The following is a 16,878-nucleotide window of genomic DNA, read 5'->3' as shown; positions in this document are numbered from 1 at the left end:
GAGGGGAAGCTCTGCTGATTTTTATCATCCAATCATGTTCAAGCTAAAGTGATATTTTTCATTTTCCTTGCATGTCCCCCTCAGATCTACAGTGACTGCACTTCCAAGTGCACTTGTAGTGCGCAAGGTGGATTTGCCTTTAGTAAATAACCCCCCCCCCCCCCCCCATGTGTACATGAGATATAAGGCTAGGTTCACATCTATGCATCTTATATTTTGTAAAGGTGAAGGGGCCTTTTTACAAGCAGTGTGGTGTGTTTTTGGCTCCATAGTCTTACATGGAATCATATGAAAAATGCATGTGCTTGAGTTTTTGGTATGTCTTCCTGTGTGGCAACAGACACCTCCTCCAACAAATATCAACACTTTACACTTTCCAAAAAACACAAAGTGAATTAAAAACGCAAAACTGCATCCATCCATTTTATTGAAAAAAAAAAAAAAAACACTTTTTTTTCACTTTTTTTCTTTTTTATTGCTTTTAAGTGTAAATGTGAGATCTGAGGTTTTTTGACCCCAGATCTCACATTAATGAGGTCCTGTCATGCATAGATATGAATGTAGCCTAAACGTCCATTAGAAGGTCTCTATGTCAAGCACATCCACCTTCCCCTTCCACCAGGGTTGCCAACCTCAGTATTTTTACTGGCAGCCAGTAAAAAACAGGGAATTTTCTCCTGCCAGTAAAAAATATGCCTGAAGCCTGGCCCGGAGCCAGCCGAGACCATGTGAGTGCCTGCTACAGTGTGTACGGGCGGCTCTGGTGGAGGCGGCCAGAGCCTTGTGTGCGGGTCTGTGGGATGGGAGCAAGGCAGGCCGGGAGCTGGACCATCAATGCTGTTTGGACTGGAGGGACCGCCAGGCTTGGAGAGAGACTGTCACTGTGACTTAGGAGGGGACGTGTCGTGTCGGTGATCTGTACTGCTGCACACTGCTGTCAGTATCACTGTGAGAGTCAATTTCATTCTAATTTCTTGCCCTCCTGAGTCCTGTCCCTGAGCTACTTACAATATCAAAAATAAAATAAGAAATATGTTTTTTGCCCTATTATCTACCTTAAATCACATTGCCAATTACATATTGTAGTTGCTTGCAGGCTAAATAGTGAAATTTGTACTTAAAACTAATTTTGTAACTTTTGGAAATGCCAGTAAGTTTTGGGTGTCGTGTCAGTAAATTTCAATCTGTTAGGTTGGCAACACTGCCTTCCACAAGCCCAGCTCTAACGAAGGCTCCCCTCTCTCCTCCCACCCACCATCCTGTGTACTGGGAACCATGACAACCTGACACTGTGTACATGGCGGCCAATCAGCGTTGAGGGCGGGCCCCGTGCAGGTCCCTCATCTATACATATTCTTCCGGTATCTTAGCAGCGATGTGCGCAGCAATATGGCGACTACCCGTGTCCTAGTTGTGGCGGTTATAACGGGCACAGCCGGAGTGTTGTTGGCCTGGGTCTTCGGCTCGCTCTGTGTATTTGCAGTGACGTTCTGCACGCTCTTGGTGCTCGCACCGCTCTGTCAGGCTGCAACACCCAGGCAGGTGTGTGTGTTGGTTCTGGGCGATGTGGGCCGCAGTCCTCGGATGACGTATCACGCGCTGTCATTGGCTAGAAATGGCTTCGACGTCACGCTGGCCGGCTTCCGTGGTAAGGGGGGAGAGGAGTGATGATGTGGATGGAGTAGGCGGGATGGTTATGTCTGTCGGGCTTATAGGTAGAACAGTCCCTATGAGACACACTGCAATGTTTTATTGAGGAATGGGGGCTGCACTATGTGGTCACATTTCCTGAGCGCTATTACACCTACAATAGAATACACGGCAACTTCCCAATCGTTACATGTGTTGGCTGCATTCGGCTTCCTTTTTTTTTTTTTTCCAAACTCTATGTTTACAAGTTAAAATATTATTTATTGATTTATTTTGCTAGAAAATTACTTAGAACCCCCAAACATATATAATTTTTTTTCAGACACCTAGCGAATAAAATGGCAATGTCATTCCAATACTTTGTCACACCGTATTTGTGCAGCGTATTTTGTACAAGCGCAATGTTTTTGGAAAAAATACATTTTTTTTTAAATTAAAAAATAAGACAACAGTAAAGTTAGCCCCCCCCCTTTTTTTTTTTTTCCTATGTTATGAAAGATAATGTTATGCCGAGTAAATTGATACCCAACATGTCACAGTTAAAAAATTGCGCCCGCTCGTGGAATGAGGACAAACATTTGCCCTTTAAAAACTCCATAAGCAACATTTAACCGCTTCAATACCGGGCCAATTCTGACACTTTGCTCCTACATGTAAAAATCATCATTTTTTTGCTAGAAAATTACATAGAACCCCCAAACATTATATGTTTTTTTTAGCAAAGACCCTAGAGAATACAATGGCGGTTGTTGCAACTTTTTATCTCACACAGTATTTGCGCAGGAATTTTTCGAACGCGTTTTTTTGGGGAAAAAAACAGTTTTGTGTTAAAAAAAAAAAAACAAAACAGTAAAGTTAGCCCAATGTTTTTGCATTTTGTGAAAGATGAAGTTACGCCGAGTAAATAGATACCTAACATGTCACGCTTCAAAATTGCACACGGTCGTGGAATGGCGCCAATGTTCGGTACTTAAAAATCCCCATAGGCGACGCTTGAAATTTTTTTACTGGTTACGTTTTGAGTTACAGAGGAGGTCTAGGGCCAAAATTATTGCTCTCACTCCAACGTTCGCGGCGATACCTCACATGTATGGTTTAAACACCGTTTTCATATGTGGGCAGGACTTACGTATGCGTTCGCTTCTGCGTGCGAGCACACGGGGACAGCGGCGCTTTAAAACTTTTTTTTTTTTTTTTAATTGTTAATTATATTTTATTTTTTTTTATTTTGACACTTTTTTGAAAAAAAAAAAAAAAAAATTGATCACTTTTATTCCTATTACAAGGAATGTAAACATCCCTTGTAATAGCAATATGACATGTCAGGTGCTCTTAATAGTGAGATATGGGGTCAGTAAGACCCCATATCTCACCACTAGGCTGGGAAGCCTGAAATAAAATAAATAAAACGATCGCCGCTTCCCAGCCGAAGCGGCGCTGTTTTTTTGAATGGAGAGGCCGGGAGTGACGTCATAACATCGCGCCCGGCCTCCGACGATCATAGAGACTCCAGGGACCATCTGGTCCGCCAGAAATCTCTATGATCTACATCCGGCGCCGGCGGATCTACTCTCCGCCTCACTGATCGTAACGGTGAGTCGGAGCAAGCACCGGAGGGCGGCAGGAGGGGGGGGACGTCCCCTCTCGCCTCCCATAGGAACGATCAAGCGGTGGAACGGCCGCTATGATCGTTCCTATGGTGTAGAGATTCGCCGGCTGAAACCGGCAATATCTGAATGATGTCTGTAACTACAGGCATCATTCAGATATACCTGCTCAAAGCCCAGGACGTTATATGACGTCCGTGGGCTTGAAGTGGTTAAACATTTCTACAGGTTACCAGTTTAGAGTTACAGAGGAGGTCTTTTGCTAGAATTATTGCTCTCGTTCTAACGACCGCGGCGATACCTCACATGTGTGGTTTGAACACTGTTTTCATATGCGGGTGCGACTTACGTATGCGTTCGCTTCTGTGCACGAGCTCAGCGGGACAGGGAGCTTTAAATCATATATATATATATATATATATATATATATATATATATATATATATATATATATATATATATATATATATATATATATATATATATATTTTTCTTTTTTACATTGTCTTTTTTTTTTTTAAAAATCTTGGGTCACTTTTATTCCTATTACAAGGAATGTAAACATCTCTTGTAATAGAAAAAAAGCATGACAGGACCTCTTTAATGTGGGATCTGGGGTCAAAAAGACCTCAGATCTCACATTTACCCTTAAAAGCAATAAAAAATAAATAAATCTCTTGCAGGAAAGGACCCAATCGTCTCCGCCACTACTAGAGCTGCACAATTCTGGCCAAAATGAGAATCACAATTTTTTTGCTTAGAATAAAGATCACGATTCTCGCTGCGTAAAATCTTTCACAGTATACAAAAAAATTTACTGGTTAGTTTTTTTTTTTTTTTTTTAATTCAATAAATTACACCATTTTATTCTCTAGGGTCTCTACTCTAAAAAAAAAAAAATATATATATATATATATTTGGAAGTTCTAAGTAATTTTCTAGCAAAAAAAAAAAATTTAGCTTGAAACCAGCAAATGTAAGAAAAAGGTATAGTGGTTAAACTTTCCTCATTTAGGCCCCTTTCACACGTGCGGATCAGTTTTTACACCTCCGCTTGCTCAGCGGGGATCGCTTTGTTGATCCCCGCTGAGCCGGCGGATGACAAGTCTGCCTCTGCACTCTGTGCAGGGATGGACCTGTCAGAGCTCCGTTCTCCCCTATGGGGGGATCGGATGATTACGGACCGCCTGTCCGTTTTCATCCGATCCAATCCCCCAGACGGATGGAAACTTAGGGTTTGCATCCATCTGGATTTTGTGGAGTGGATCGGATGTCAGCAGACATGTCACCACTGACATCCGACGCTCCATAGAGGTGCATGGAGCGCCCGTTCAGATCTGCCTGAAAAAACTGACAGGCGGATCTGAACGTTCCACACTTGTAAAAAGGGCCCTTACACACAGAAGTCTATTTCTTTGACAAATTGTTACAATGTTTAGACTTAGTTTCACTGCTAAAGAATGTTGTGATACTTGGCTGACTGCCTGTTTTTTCTTTTGACGGCTTTAGCAGAGCAGAGAGAATTCTCTGCATAGAAAGAATCTGGAAATACTTTTGTCAAGATCGCAACGGGGAAAAAATCGCGATAACGATTCTTGACGATTAATTGTGAAGCTCTAGCCGCTACCAACGGCTCCGTTAAGCCGCAGAGACCTCATTTATCTGAAAGTGGACCGCCCGCTGTTTAAAAAGATACAGGGGTTATGGCAGCTATCTGCTTCCTTAACAACGGTATTCAACGTCAAACAGCCGACGTATAACCACGGCAGGCGGTCCGTAAGTGGTTAAACTTTCCTTTTTTTTTTTTTGCTATGTGTTCACCTGGTCATTCTGCCAGGAAAGGCTCATTTACAGAGGCAGACAAATTAAACTTAAAGAGGAAGCAAAGTCCCATGCACAGGTTGTACCTATAGGTAAGCCTATAATAAGGCTTACCTATAGGTACTGTAAGTATCTCCTAAACGTGAGCCGTTTAGAAAATATTTCCTATATATGCAGCTGATGCCGTTCCTTCAGAATCCTGTGCTGTAAATGACGGCTCCCCCATGCATGCGCAGGGGTGACGTCCTCGCGGCTCCGGCCAGTCACACAGCCAGAGTCCGTTGACCCGGAAGGAAGACGAGTGAAGATGGACGCTACCTCCAGCAATGACATCACATGCGGGCTTCGTTTTCAGGTAAGTTTCACATAATGTGCTAGTATGCGATGCATATTAGCACATTATGGGGGAGATTTACTAAAACTGGAGCACTCAGAATGTGGTGCAGCTGTGCATGGTAGCCAATCACCTTCTAACTTCAACTTGTTCAAGTAAGCTTTGACATTAAGGCTGGGTTCACACTGCTGCGGTGCGGGAACGCAGCGAATTTACTGCGGGTTCCCGCATCGCACCAACTCGCACGGCAGTTCACACTGCCATATGCGAACTGCTGGGGAGTGTCATACAATGTTAATGACACCCCCCAGTTCAGCCCGCATATCGCAATGCGAACTGACAATTCGGACATTTTCGGATCGCATAGGTGTGAACACCCATGCGATCCGATTTTGGTCCGAACAAAAAAAAGGGTCCTGTGCGAGTTTGGACCGAATGCGGTGCGATATCAGCCATACTATCTGTATGGCTGATATCGCACAGCACAGACATCGCATGTGATGTGAACAGCAGTGCGCTGCGAATCACATGCGATGTCTGCCACCGCAGCAGTGGGAACCCAGCCTCAAACCTGGAGGCAGAATGGTTTCTATGCAGAGCTGCATCAAATTTTGCACTCTCCAGTTTTAGTAAATAACCCCATATGCCTTTACCTTGCAGGTCCGGAAAAAACAAACAAAAAACAGCTTTAAATGTGTATTTGTATTTCTGCATAAAAGAAAGATCCGGCATAAAAGATGCACCTGTAGTGCTCGTGTCTATGTGCGTACTTGAGCAAAATCTTCAGCTGTCTCCCACTCTTTTTGTGCGCAACTAAAGCGGCGTACATATTTGAATGTAAATGCAGCTGTGTGTATAGGCTCATTTATTGCTTAAGTGATGGTTTTAGATCAGGGGTGCTCAACCTGTGGCCAGGGCCACATTAAAGGAGTTGTAAACCCTCATGGTTTTTCACTCCAGCCGCTGTCTCAGGTTCTCATTGGATCGATTGATAGCAGCGGGAGCCATTGGCTCCCGCTGCTGTCAATTAAATCCAGTAACACGGGAGTCGGGTGTCAATGGACGCAGCAGCAGGACTCGGGAGCATGCCCGCACGAGTGCCCCCATGGAAAGCGGCTCTTCATTGAGGCACTCAATGCGGAGGAGGAGCTAGGAGCGCCACAGGGGGACTTCAGAAAAGGAGGATCCCGGCCGCTCTGTGGAAAACCCTAGCACAGAGCAGGTAAGTATAATATGTTTGTTATTTAAACAATGGTAACATTATATTGCTCTGTCACAGTGTGTTCGAAAAAAAAAAAAAAGTAAAAAAAAAATTCTGTACTGTGACCTGTCGGTGTCCCCGATCACTGCCACACCAGTTATATGATGATATTGTACTGCACTGGTGACTGTATGAAGAAAAAAAAAGTGATTTTTTTTTTTTTTCTTACAATTTCTTAATTTTCCAAAAATTTCAACTTCAAAAAACCTGCCATACCTCTTACAAAACATCTTGGACTGTCTACTTTCCAAAAAAGGGTCATTTGGGGGTATTTCTACTGTCCTGGCATTTTAGGGCCTCAAGAAATTAGATAGTCCGTCAGTACACACACATAGGTTGGACTTGTGTCTTTTTTCAACCTCACCTACTATATAAGTACATCAGAGTGTGTATATATATATATATATATATATATCTCTATCTCATTACAGTGCCCTGCAAAAGTATTCACCCCCTTGGCTTTTTACCCATTTTGTTACATTACAGCCTTCAGTTCAAAGTTTTTTTTAATCTGAATTATATGTGATGGATCAGAACACAATAGTCTTATGCCGTGTACACACGACCGGACTTTTCGACTGAACTGGCCCGACGGAACAAATTCGTCGGACAATTTGATTGTGTGTGGGCTTCATTGGACCTTTTCTGTCGAAAAATCTGTTGGACTAGAAATAGAACATGTTTCAAATCTTTCCGACGGACTCGAGACCAATAGAAAAATCCGTTCATCTTCATGCTAGTCTGACGGACAAAAAAGGATGCAAGGGCAGCTATTGGCCACTGGCTATGAACTTCCTTATTCTAGTCCGGTCGTACGTCATCACGTTCGAAATGATCGGATTTTGGTGTGATCATGTGTAGACAAGTCCGTTTCGTTGGAACTCCGTCAAATTCCTTCGGAGTTCAGTCTGTCAAAGTCCGGTCGTGTGTACACGGCATAAGTTGGTGAAGTAAAATTAGAAAAATATATACATAAAACTATTTTTCAGAAATAAAAAAAAAAATAATTGCCATGTATGTATTCACCCCTTTGTTATGAAATCCATAAAAAGCTTGGGTGCAACCAACTGCCTTCAGAAGTCACATAATTAGTGAAATGATGTCTTCCTGTGTGCAATCTAAGTATCACATGATCTGTCATTACATATACACACCTTTTTTGAAAGGCCCCAGAGGCTGCAACACCTAAGCAGGAGGCACCACTAACCAAACACTGCCATGAAGACCAAGGAACTCTCCAAACAAGTAACGGACAATGTTGTTGAGAAGTACAAGTCAGGGTTAGGTTATAAAAAAAAAAAAAAAAAAATATCCACACCTTTGATGATCCCTAGGATCACCATCAAATCTATCATAACCAAATGTAAAGAACATGGCACAACAGCAAACCTGCCAAGAGACCGCCGCACACAAAAACTCACAGACCGGGTAAGGAGGGCATTAATCAGAGAGGCAGCACAGAGACCTAAGGTAACACTGGAGGAGGTGCAGAGTTCCACAGCAGAGACTGCAGTATCTGTACATAGGACGACAATAAGCCGTACGTTCCATAGAGTTGGTAGAGTTGGGCTTTATGGCAGGGTGGCCAGAAGAAAGCCATTACTTTCAGCAAAAAACAAAATGGCACGTTTTGAGTTTGCAAAAAGGCATGTGGGAGACTCCCAAAATGTATGGAGGAAGGTGCTCTGGTCTGATGAGACTAAAATTGTACTTTTTGACCATCAAAGAAACACATCACATCACCCAAAAAACACCATCCCCACAGTGAAACATGGTGGTGGCAGCATCATGCTGTGGGGATGTTTTTCAGCAGTCGGGACTGGGAAACTGGTTGGAGTTGAGGGAAAGATGGATGGCGCTAAACACAAGGATATTCTTGAGCAAAACCTGTACCACTCTGTGTGTGATTTGAGGCTAGGACGGAGGTTCACCTTCCAGCAGGACAATGACCTCAAACACCTGCTAAAGCAACACTTGAGTGGTTTAAGGGGAAACATGTAAATGTGTTGGAATGGCCTAGTCAAAGCCCAGACCTCAGTCCAATAGAAAATCTGTGGTCAGACTTAAGCCCCATACACACGATAGGACTTTGTACAAACTTTCCCTTGTATTTTTGTACAAAGGGCGTTGGCCATAAGTTTGTATTGCATACAGACGGCAGGACTTTTCCAGCCAACTTTCACCAAATCACGTGGTTTTTCAGCTCTTTACCACCATCCTTTGGTCAATTTCTGTATTGTTGTCTGATATTGTGTCAATCTCGCCACTTTTATCGGCGAGATTGACACCTTGCGAGCCGGGTTAACACTGGTGCGGGGATCCGACTTGGATCCCCGCCAATGCCAGGCACTGTGTTTGGTATGAATCTTGAGGGGGAACTCCACGCCAAATTTTAAATAAAAAACCGGCATGGGTTCCCCTCCAGGGGCATACTAGGCCCTTAGATCTGGTATGGATTTTAAGGGGAACCCCCTACGCCGAAAAACTGCGTGGGGGTCCCCCCCAAAATCCATACCAAACCCTTATCCGAGCACGTAGCCCGGCCGGTCAGGAAAGGGGGTGGGGACGAGCGAGCGCCCTCCTGAGCCGTACCAGGCTGTATGCCCTCAACATGGGGGGTGGGTGCTTTGGGGGAGGGGGGGGCTCTGCGGCCCCCCCCCCTCCCCCAAAGCACCTTGTCCTCATGTTGATGAGGACAAGGGCCTCTTCCCGACAACCCTGGCCGTTGGTTGTCAGGGTCTGCGGGCGAGGGGCTTATCGGAAACCGGGAGCCACCTTTAATAAGGTGGCCCCCAGATACCGGCCCCCCACCCTTTGTGAATGAGTATGGGGTACATCGTACCCCTACCCATTCACCTAGGGAAAAAAGTGTCAATAAAAAAAACACAGTACACAGATTTTTAAAGTAATTTATTAGGCAGCTCCGGGGGTCTTCTTCCGACTTCGTGGGTCTCTCCGGCGTCTTCTCCCGGTGTCCGGATCCTCTTCCGGCTCCTCCGCTATCTTCTGCCGCTCTTTTGCTAGTGGTGGCCCAGACTTCTGGATCGTCTTCTTCCACCTTCTCTTCTTCCAATGTTGACACGACGCTCTCTCCAGCTGGCATGCTCTCTGAGCGCTCCGCAATGGACTTATATAGGCGGTGACCCCGCCCCCTATGAGGTCCCGGGGCATGCTGGGACTTTGATCTCATAAGGGGGTGTGGTTATCCATTGACCATGCCCCCTTATGAGATCACAGTCCCAGCATGCCCCGGGACTGTGACCCCATAGGGAGCGGAGTCACAGCCTATATAAGTCCATTGTGGAGCGCTCAGAGAGCATTCCAGCTGCAGAGAGCGTCGTGTCAACATTGGAAGAAGAGAAGATGGAAGAAGACGATCCAGAAGTCCAGGCCACCGCTAGCAAAAGAGTGGCAGAAGATAGCGGAGGAGCCGGCAGAAGATCCGGACGCCGGAGAGACCCCCGTAGTCGGAAGAAGACCCCCGGAGCTGCCTAATAAATTACTTTAAAAACCTGTGTACTGTTTTTTTGTACCTCATGATGTACCCCATACTCATTCACAAAGGGTGGGGGTCCAGGATCTGGGGGCCACCTTATTAAAGGGGGCTCCGGATTCTGATAAGCCCCTCGCCCGTAGACCCCGGCAACCAACAGCCAGAGTTGTCGGGAAGAGGCCCTTGTCCTCATCAACATGGGGACAAGGTGCTTTGAGCGGGGGGGGGCGCAGGGTGCCCCCCTCCCTCAAAGCACCCACCCCCCCATGTTGAGGGCATGCGGCCTGGTACGGCTCAGGAGGGGGGGGCGCTCGCTCCTCCCCACCCCCTTTCCTGACCGGCCGGGCTGCGTGCTCGGATAAGGGTCTGGTATGGATTTTGGGGGGACCACTATGCCGTTTTTCCCTTAAAATCCATACCAGACCGAAGGGCCTGGTATTCCCCCAGAGGGGAATTCCCTCCCGCGCCCGCCGCAGTAGGAAAATGTGTTTTTCCTATTGCAGCCAGCACGAGATGTACAGTACCGTGTCGCCGAGAACATTCTCGTGGCTGGGTACTGTAGTTTGTACAAAAGTCCGATGCCTTTTGTGTACACACGATTTGACTTTTGTTGCCGGAAAGTTTGTGCGTTCGCACAGCCAACAAAAGTCTGATGGAAACAGAAAAAGTTTGTCCGATGGAGCGTACACACGGTCGGATGTTGCTCCAAAACAGCTAATTTGCATGTTTGTTGTCAGAAAGTCGATCGTGTGTACGGGCCTTTAGATTGCTGTTCACAAGCGCAAACCATCCAACTTGAAGGAGCTGGAGCACTTTTGCAAGGAGGAATGAATGGGCAAAAATCCCATGGAGCTGTGATAGCCGCAAAAGGTGGCTCTACAAAGTATTGACTTTAGGGGGGTGAATAGTTATGCACATTGACTTTTTCTGTTATTTTGTCCTATTTGTTGTTTGCTTCACAAAATAATAAAAACATGTTTAAAGTTGTGGGCATGTTCTGTAAATTAAATGATGCAAATCCTCAAACAATCCATGTTAATTCCAGTTTGAGGCAACAAAACATGAAAAATGCCAAGCGGCAGTGCATAACATCTTTATTATTTATTGTTGTTATTGTGACTCCACCTCTGACCTTTAGCAGGCACTTCATGTGCAGGGTCTCTTTAAGAGACTAGTCCTCGCTGCCTCTACTTAACTTGTGTCTCAAAGGAAGAGGAGCACACCAGATAATACCACAAATAACTTTTATTTAAATTAAAATGCACTCATAGTAAAAATTAATTGAGCAGTCTGTCTCTTTACCAACATGGAGTTTTGCACGACACTTTGGGCTTCTATGTACCCCGTCCTAATAGTGTGAGCACACTATACCCACTTCAGCCCCAGAAGGTTTACCCTCCTTAATGACCAAGGCCATTTTTTGTGATGGGGCACTGCGTTACTTTAACTGACAATTGCGCATTTGTGCAACGCTGTACACAAAATTTATGTCCCTTTTCCCCACAAATGGAACTTTCTTTTGGTGGTATTTGATCACCTCGGTTTTTATTTTTTGCGCTATACACAAAAATAGGCCGACAGTTTTGAAAAAAAAACAAAAAAACTATTTTTTACCTTCTACTATAAAACATATCGAATAAAAAAAAATGTAAAAAAAAATCTAATTTCTTTTTCATTTTAGGCCAATATGTTTTCTGCTACATATTTTTGGTAAAAAAAAAAAAAAAAAAAAATCCCAATAAGCGTATATTGATTGGTTTGCGCAAAAGTTATACCAGCTACAAACTATGGGATATTTTTTATGGAATTTTTTATTTACTAGTAATGGTGGCGATCAGCGACTTATAGCGGAATTGCGACAGACAAATCGGACACTAATTGAAACTTTTTTGTAGACCAGTGGCACCAATACAGTGATCAGTGCTAAATAATATGCACTGTAACTGTACTAATGACACTGGCAGGGAAGGTATTAACTTCAGGGCCAATATTAAATGTTAAATGTGGGGGGGGGGTGCTTTTACTGTAAGAAGACAGCGATCCGTGTTCCTGCTTAGCAGAAACACAAGATCTCTGTCTTCTCCTGTCACTGCAGTCTGCCTTGTTTACATAGGCAGACCACCGCTTTCTCTGCCTCGAATGGTTGGCGGACATCGGGTCTGCCTGACCCGCTGATTGGATCCTGCTGTGTCCAGTCTGTCAGAAACCATGAAAGCAGACTGAGACAGAAGTACAGTTAAATCACACTTGTTTAGTAATAAAAGTAAAAAGAACAAACGTAATCAAAACATAGCCAAAGTTCAGTAACCGGAACAGATAGTCAGCCAAGCCAGAAGTCAGGGATCAACGTAGTGAAACAGCAAGCAGGATCTGGAGCCAGAAGGGATGTCAGCAAAACAAGTCTTTAAAACATAGGAGATTGTCTCTGTGATGTTGACCAAGGCGAAGGCAGAGATCCTTTGGACTGGAGGGCTTAAGTAGGCAGGATTGACGAGCAGGATTTCATCAACAGCTGAGTAACTGTGGAGAGAGAGATGGGAGCTGGCAATTAGCTGACAGCTGAGCAGCCAGCTCAGAGAAGGAAGGGCTGAGACCAGCCCTGACACAATCACAGCGGGAGCTGATCGCCGGCGGCACACCCCAGACCAGGAAGAGCGAATTCACGTACAGATATGTTATTTCGTGCAGAGAGGCTGCCCTGCTGCAGTAAATGTACGTGGGGCGGTCCAGAAGTGGATACAGGTGGTGAAAAGACAAAAGAGCAGCGCCAATCTGAGTATATTAATTTTAAAAGTACATTATATTCACAAATAGTTGCACTAACTAGCAGTTGTTTATGGGCACATCATAGGGTAGCAACCAGAGAGTGTCACAGGAGTCCAGGGAGTCTTTTGGCAGCATGGTCCGGTCGAGCTCCGTGGCGCTGGTGGTTTCCGGTGTCCCAGGCTTGATGTGGAGGGCGCAGAGGAGAATCGGCAGCCAGACCTCACTGTGTCAGGTGGTTTGCTGGTGGGAGGTAACAAGGTGAGATAATGCGTTCGGAGCATGCATGCTCCTTCCTCAGGCAATACCGTCGGCCATTTTTAGGGTGGTTATATAGGGCTGAAGCAATGGGGTGTGCCAGTGACATCACTGAGCCCGCCTATCGACTGCAAATAGCCACAACAAAAAGTGTCAAGGGATGGGGCAGGACAGGGGATATCCCTGGGAAGTGGTTGGTTTAAAACGAGCATGAATTGGACACAAGAGTCTATAAACTGAATTTTGAAAAAAAACACAAATTTATTGACATTAAAATGGAATTACCATTGAAAATAATAAAGGTTCAATTGAAAAAACAGGTCTATATGATCAGATAATCAGAACAATAAAACACACACACATATATATATATATATATATATATATATATATATATATATATATATATATATATATATATATATAAATTGTTGTACTTATGGATGATTCTATTTGTGGATAATTTTATTTTCTCTAGGACTATAGGGATACTGTGAAGGAATATATAATAACAATAAGAAAGGTTATTCGGAGGAATGAAAAGGAACACGTATTTCTACACATACCAAAATGTATATGTGCATACAAAAAACACACACACACACACACACACACCTCCTTTGTCCATGTTTTCTATATATTATGGGAAAATTATTAAGAGGATACTATATTAAAGTTATACATACTCAAAAAACAGGCGCACACACTAGATGCGCAGTACTAGTGTATGAATCCGCACATAATAGGGTGTTTGTAGTGGTTGACGGTGTATAGGTAGTTATTAGTTTGCTATTAGGTGAAACTTTGGTTGTAAAAGAGAGTTGATCTCTATGCCTTCGTTTAGGCCTCCTGGCACGAGGGTATCTAGAGTATGGATCCAGAAAGTCTCACTTTCAGAGAGACGGTTGAATCGGGCTGCCACAGGGAGAGTCCTGGATATCTGTTTGACAACCGAAACTCGAAGTCCAACAGTGGAACCCTGATGGAAGGTTTTAAAATGTTTGGAGATAGTCAGGTCAGAATCATCCTCAATAGACCTTCTGTGCTCTCTGAACCTTTTTCGTAAGGTCCGGATGGTGCGGCCTACATAAAGTAGGCCACATGGACAGGTTACACAGTAAACTACGAATTCGGAAGAACAATTATAGAATTCTTTTAAGGAATAAGTTTTCCCTTTTGGAGCAAAGCTTTTTTGATGGTGTGTCACAAAACTACAAGTCAGACATTGTAGCTTTTTACATTGATACATGCCTTTGATGAATACAAATGTGAGGGATGGTGTGAATTTTTGTGAGTTTTGGATACCGGTGGTTGCAGCAGTTCACTTTTATTCTCTTCTTTTTTTTTTTTGTCAGTTTTTTCTATTTCACACATTTGCCTAAATTAGTCGTAGCAGCGCACATTTACCTTATTAGATTTTCAAACATCAGTACCATGTGCAAGTACCCTAAATGCCCTTTTATTTCCTTCATGAAGTGCTGCACTGTCTCTCAGCATTGTAGTTACTTCAGCTACATACAGTACACAGTGCTGGATTCTGACTGTGAGACTTCCGTCTCACTAGCTTTAAAAAAAAAATAGGCATGTAAATTTCACGCTTTTTTTGCACCTGCAGCAAAAAAGCGTTGCTGTAAGTAGAAGTGCGGGGGGGGGCATTGATTCTTTTGGTACCCTCACAAACAGGAAACCAGAGTGCAAATGCGGCTGCAGGGAAACCGCATAGATGTGAACGTAGCCTTAAAGCAGCATTCCACCCATTTCTGTGTTTATTTAAAGTCAGCAGCTAAAAAGTGTAGCTGCTGCTGGAGAAGGATGGAGCAGAGCACCAGCACGTAGGCGCACCTCAAGCGTGGCCCGGATCCTCGGCCCTCCCTGTACACCCGCTCTGTCTGTAGCCGGATGAAGAAACGCCAGCAGCGTGGAGAGACAGAGCCTGCTCCTGCCTGACAAGCTGCCGCGCTCTCACTGCTGGATTGAGAGACCTGGTCCGCTCTCCACCACCACCCCTGCTACTACCTCCGAACCAGGAGACCAGACACCCCGCCAGATCACGGCGGCGAAGGGAGGAGGATTCATCATAGTCAGGCTGGATGGATGCAGCGCTGCAGCGGGAAGGGGGAGCCTCGTCATAGGACTCTAGTGACAGATGGCGAAGGAGGAGGTGAGAGTGCTCCTGTATTCATGTGATCCCCCTGTGACAGATTGGCATAGATCGGGAAAGCGAGGGGCTTGAAGGAGAGGTGGATGTTGACACTTTGACAGTTCCTTGTACTTGGTATAAGAACCCTCCGTTATGCCCCCTGCAACGATTATTAAATGTTTAAATCCCCATATTATCCTAGGACATTGGAGAGACTTTACTGTGTTTAGGGAGACATGTGGCATACGGGACAAGGATCTATATTAACAACAGATTGGAGGAGGACTTGGGGCATCCCCCCCCCTTTCCTTTCTCTTCCCTGATTTCCTCCCCGGTAGCTCTCCCCATTATATGAGTTTTTATTGATCGCTGGAAGATACTTGCATATAAAATTACTTCTCTGTTGTATCAAGATTGCACTAAAGGCACTTAGCGACCCTAGTGGAGATACAAGATAAAGAAATGAGGGGGAAGTCAACTAAAGTGAATAAAGGGGCCACAGCTGTGTTAAGCCCTGGGAGTATACAGCGCTATATGTCTGCAGATGCTAGCGTTTTGAAGAATCACAAAGAGCCCTAAGATGGGAGCCCCAACACACTTAGGAGCAAATAAACAAAAACTGGCAGAAGAGGAAAATAAAACGGGGAAAGGACTAGAAGGTAAAATAACAAGACCAAGAAGCAATGGGAACCCCCCCCCCCCCCCAAGTTAGCTCCAAGACCCAAGAAGGGAAAGGTGGGGGGAGGAGGACCCAACAGGGAACAGATCGCTCCAACTAACAAAGCAGGAGGAAGGCATACAAATTAAAGAGATGCTGTCCAAAATGGAGGCATCATTGAAAGAGGACATTGCCGCAGTAAGAACGGACATTGGACAGGTACTTTGAAGGGTGGAGGAGACGGAGGGTAGATTAGATGACCATGAGAAAAGATTGGAGGATATTAGTAAACAACTAAACTATCTACACAGTGTAAACAGGGGCCTCCACTACAAGAGGAAGATTAGGATAATTGTGGCCGTCGTAAAAATCTGCGAATTAAAGGGCTCCCCGAGAAGTACAGGAGCGAGGAATTGACGAGAATAGTACAGCATCTATTTAATCCTCTTCTGGAAAAAGAATTAACAGAGCCTTTGAAATTAGACAGTCCATAGGATTGCACAGTTCAATACACATCGATCCGAGAGCCCAAGAGACGTTATAGTAAGGTTTCATTACACAGAAGAAAAATTAAAAATTATGGAAAAACTGCGGAAATCCCCTGGTGTGGGTTATGAAGGAGTAAACCTACAAGTGTTTGCAGATCTATCAGCTGAGACTTTGTCAAGAAGGAGGCTTTTGAAACCCCTCACTGAACTTATGAGGTCATCCTAGAACTTACCAATGGGGGTTCCCGGCCTGTCTTATCAGAAGGAAAAATGGTCGATCTGCAGTACTAAGGTTTCCGGAGGATTTAGGGGACTTCTGTAGTAAATGGGATATTTAACCCCCCCCCATATCTCAGGCTGGAGTGAAGGGGAAGGAATGATATATACCCTCAAAGAGGTTGAGAT

The 16,878-nt window shown here is 44.5% G+C and overlaps 1 protein-coding gene across 2 annotated transcripts in view; it reads left to right on the top strand.

The window, feature by feature from the left end:
- Positions 1-1,332: 1,332 nt before the first annotated feature.
- Positions 1,333-16,878, top strand: part of ALG1 (ALG1 chitobiosyldiphosphodolichol beta-mannosyltransferase) — a 128,933-nt gene continuing 113,387 nt past the window's right edge. Inside the window, exon 1 of one of the 2 annotated variants that reach the window (XM_073633011.1) lies at positions 1,333-1,648. In XM_073633011.1, the coding sequence (XP_073489112.1) occupies positions 1,390-1,648 (259 nt within the window). In that variant the 5' untranslated portion in view covers positions 1,333-1,389. The remainder of the gene's footprint in view (positions 1,649-16,878) is intronic. The other variant, XM_073633012.1, reaches the window with a different exon arrangement.

This window comes from Aquarana catesbeiana, linkage group LG06 (assembly GCF_042186555.1).
Source record: "Aquarana catesbeiana isolate 2022-GZ linkage group LG06, ASM4218655v1, whole genome shotgun sequence".
In the NCBI taxonomy this organism is placed as follows: Eukaryota; Metazoa; Chordata; class Amphibia; order Anura; family Ranidae; genus Aquarana; species Aquarana catesbeiana.
This window is presented reverse-complemented; position numbering and strand designations above follow the sequence as displayed.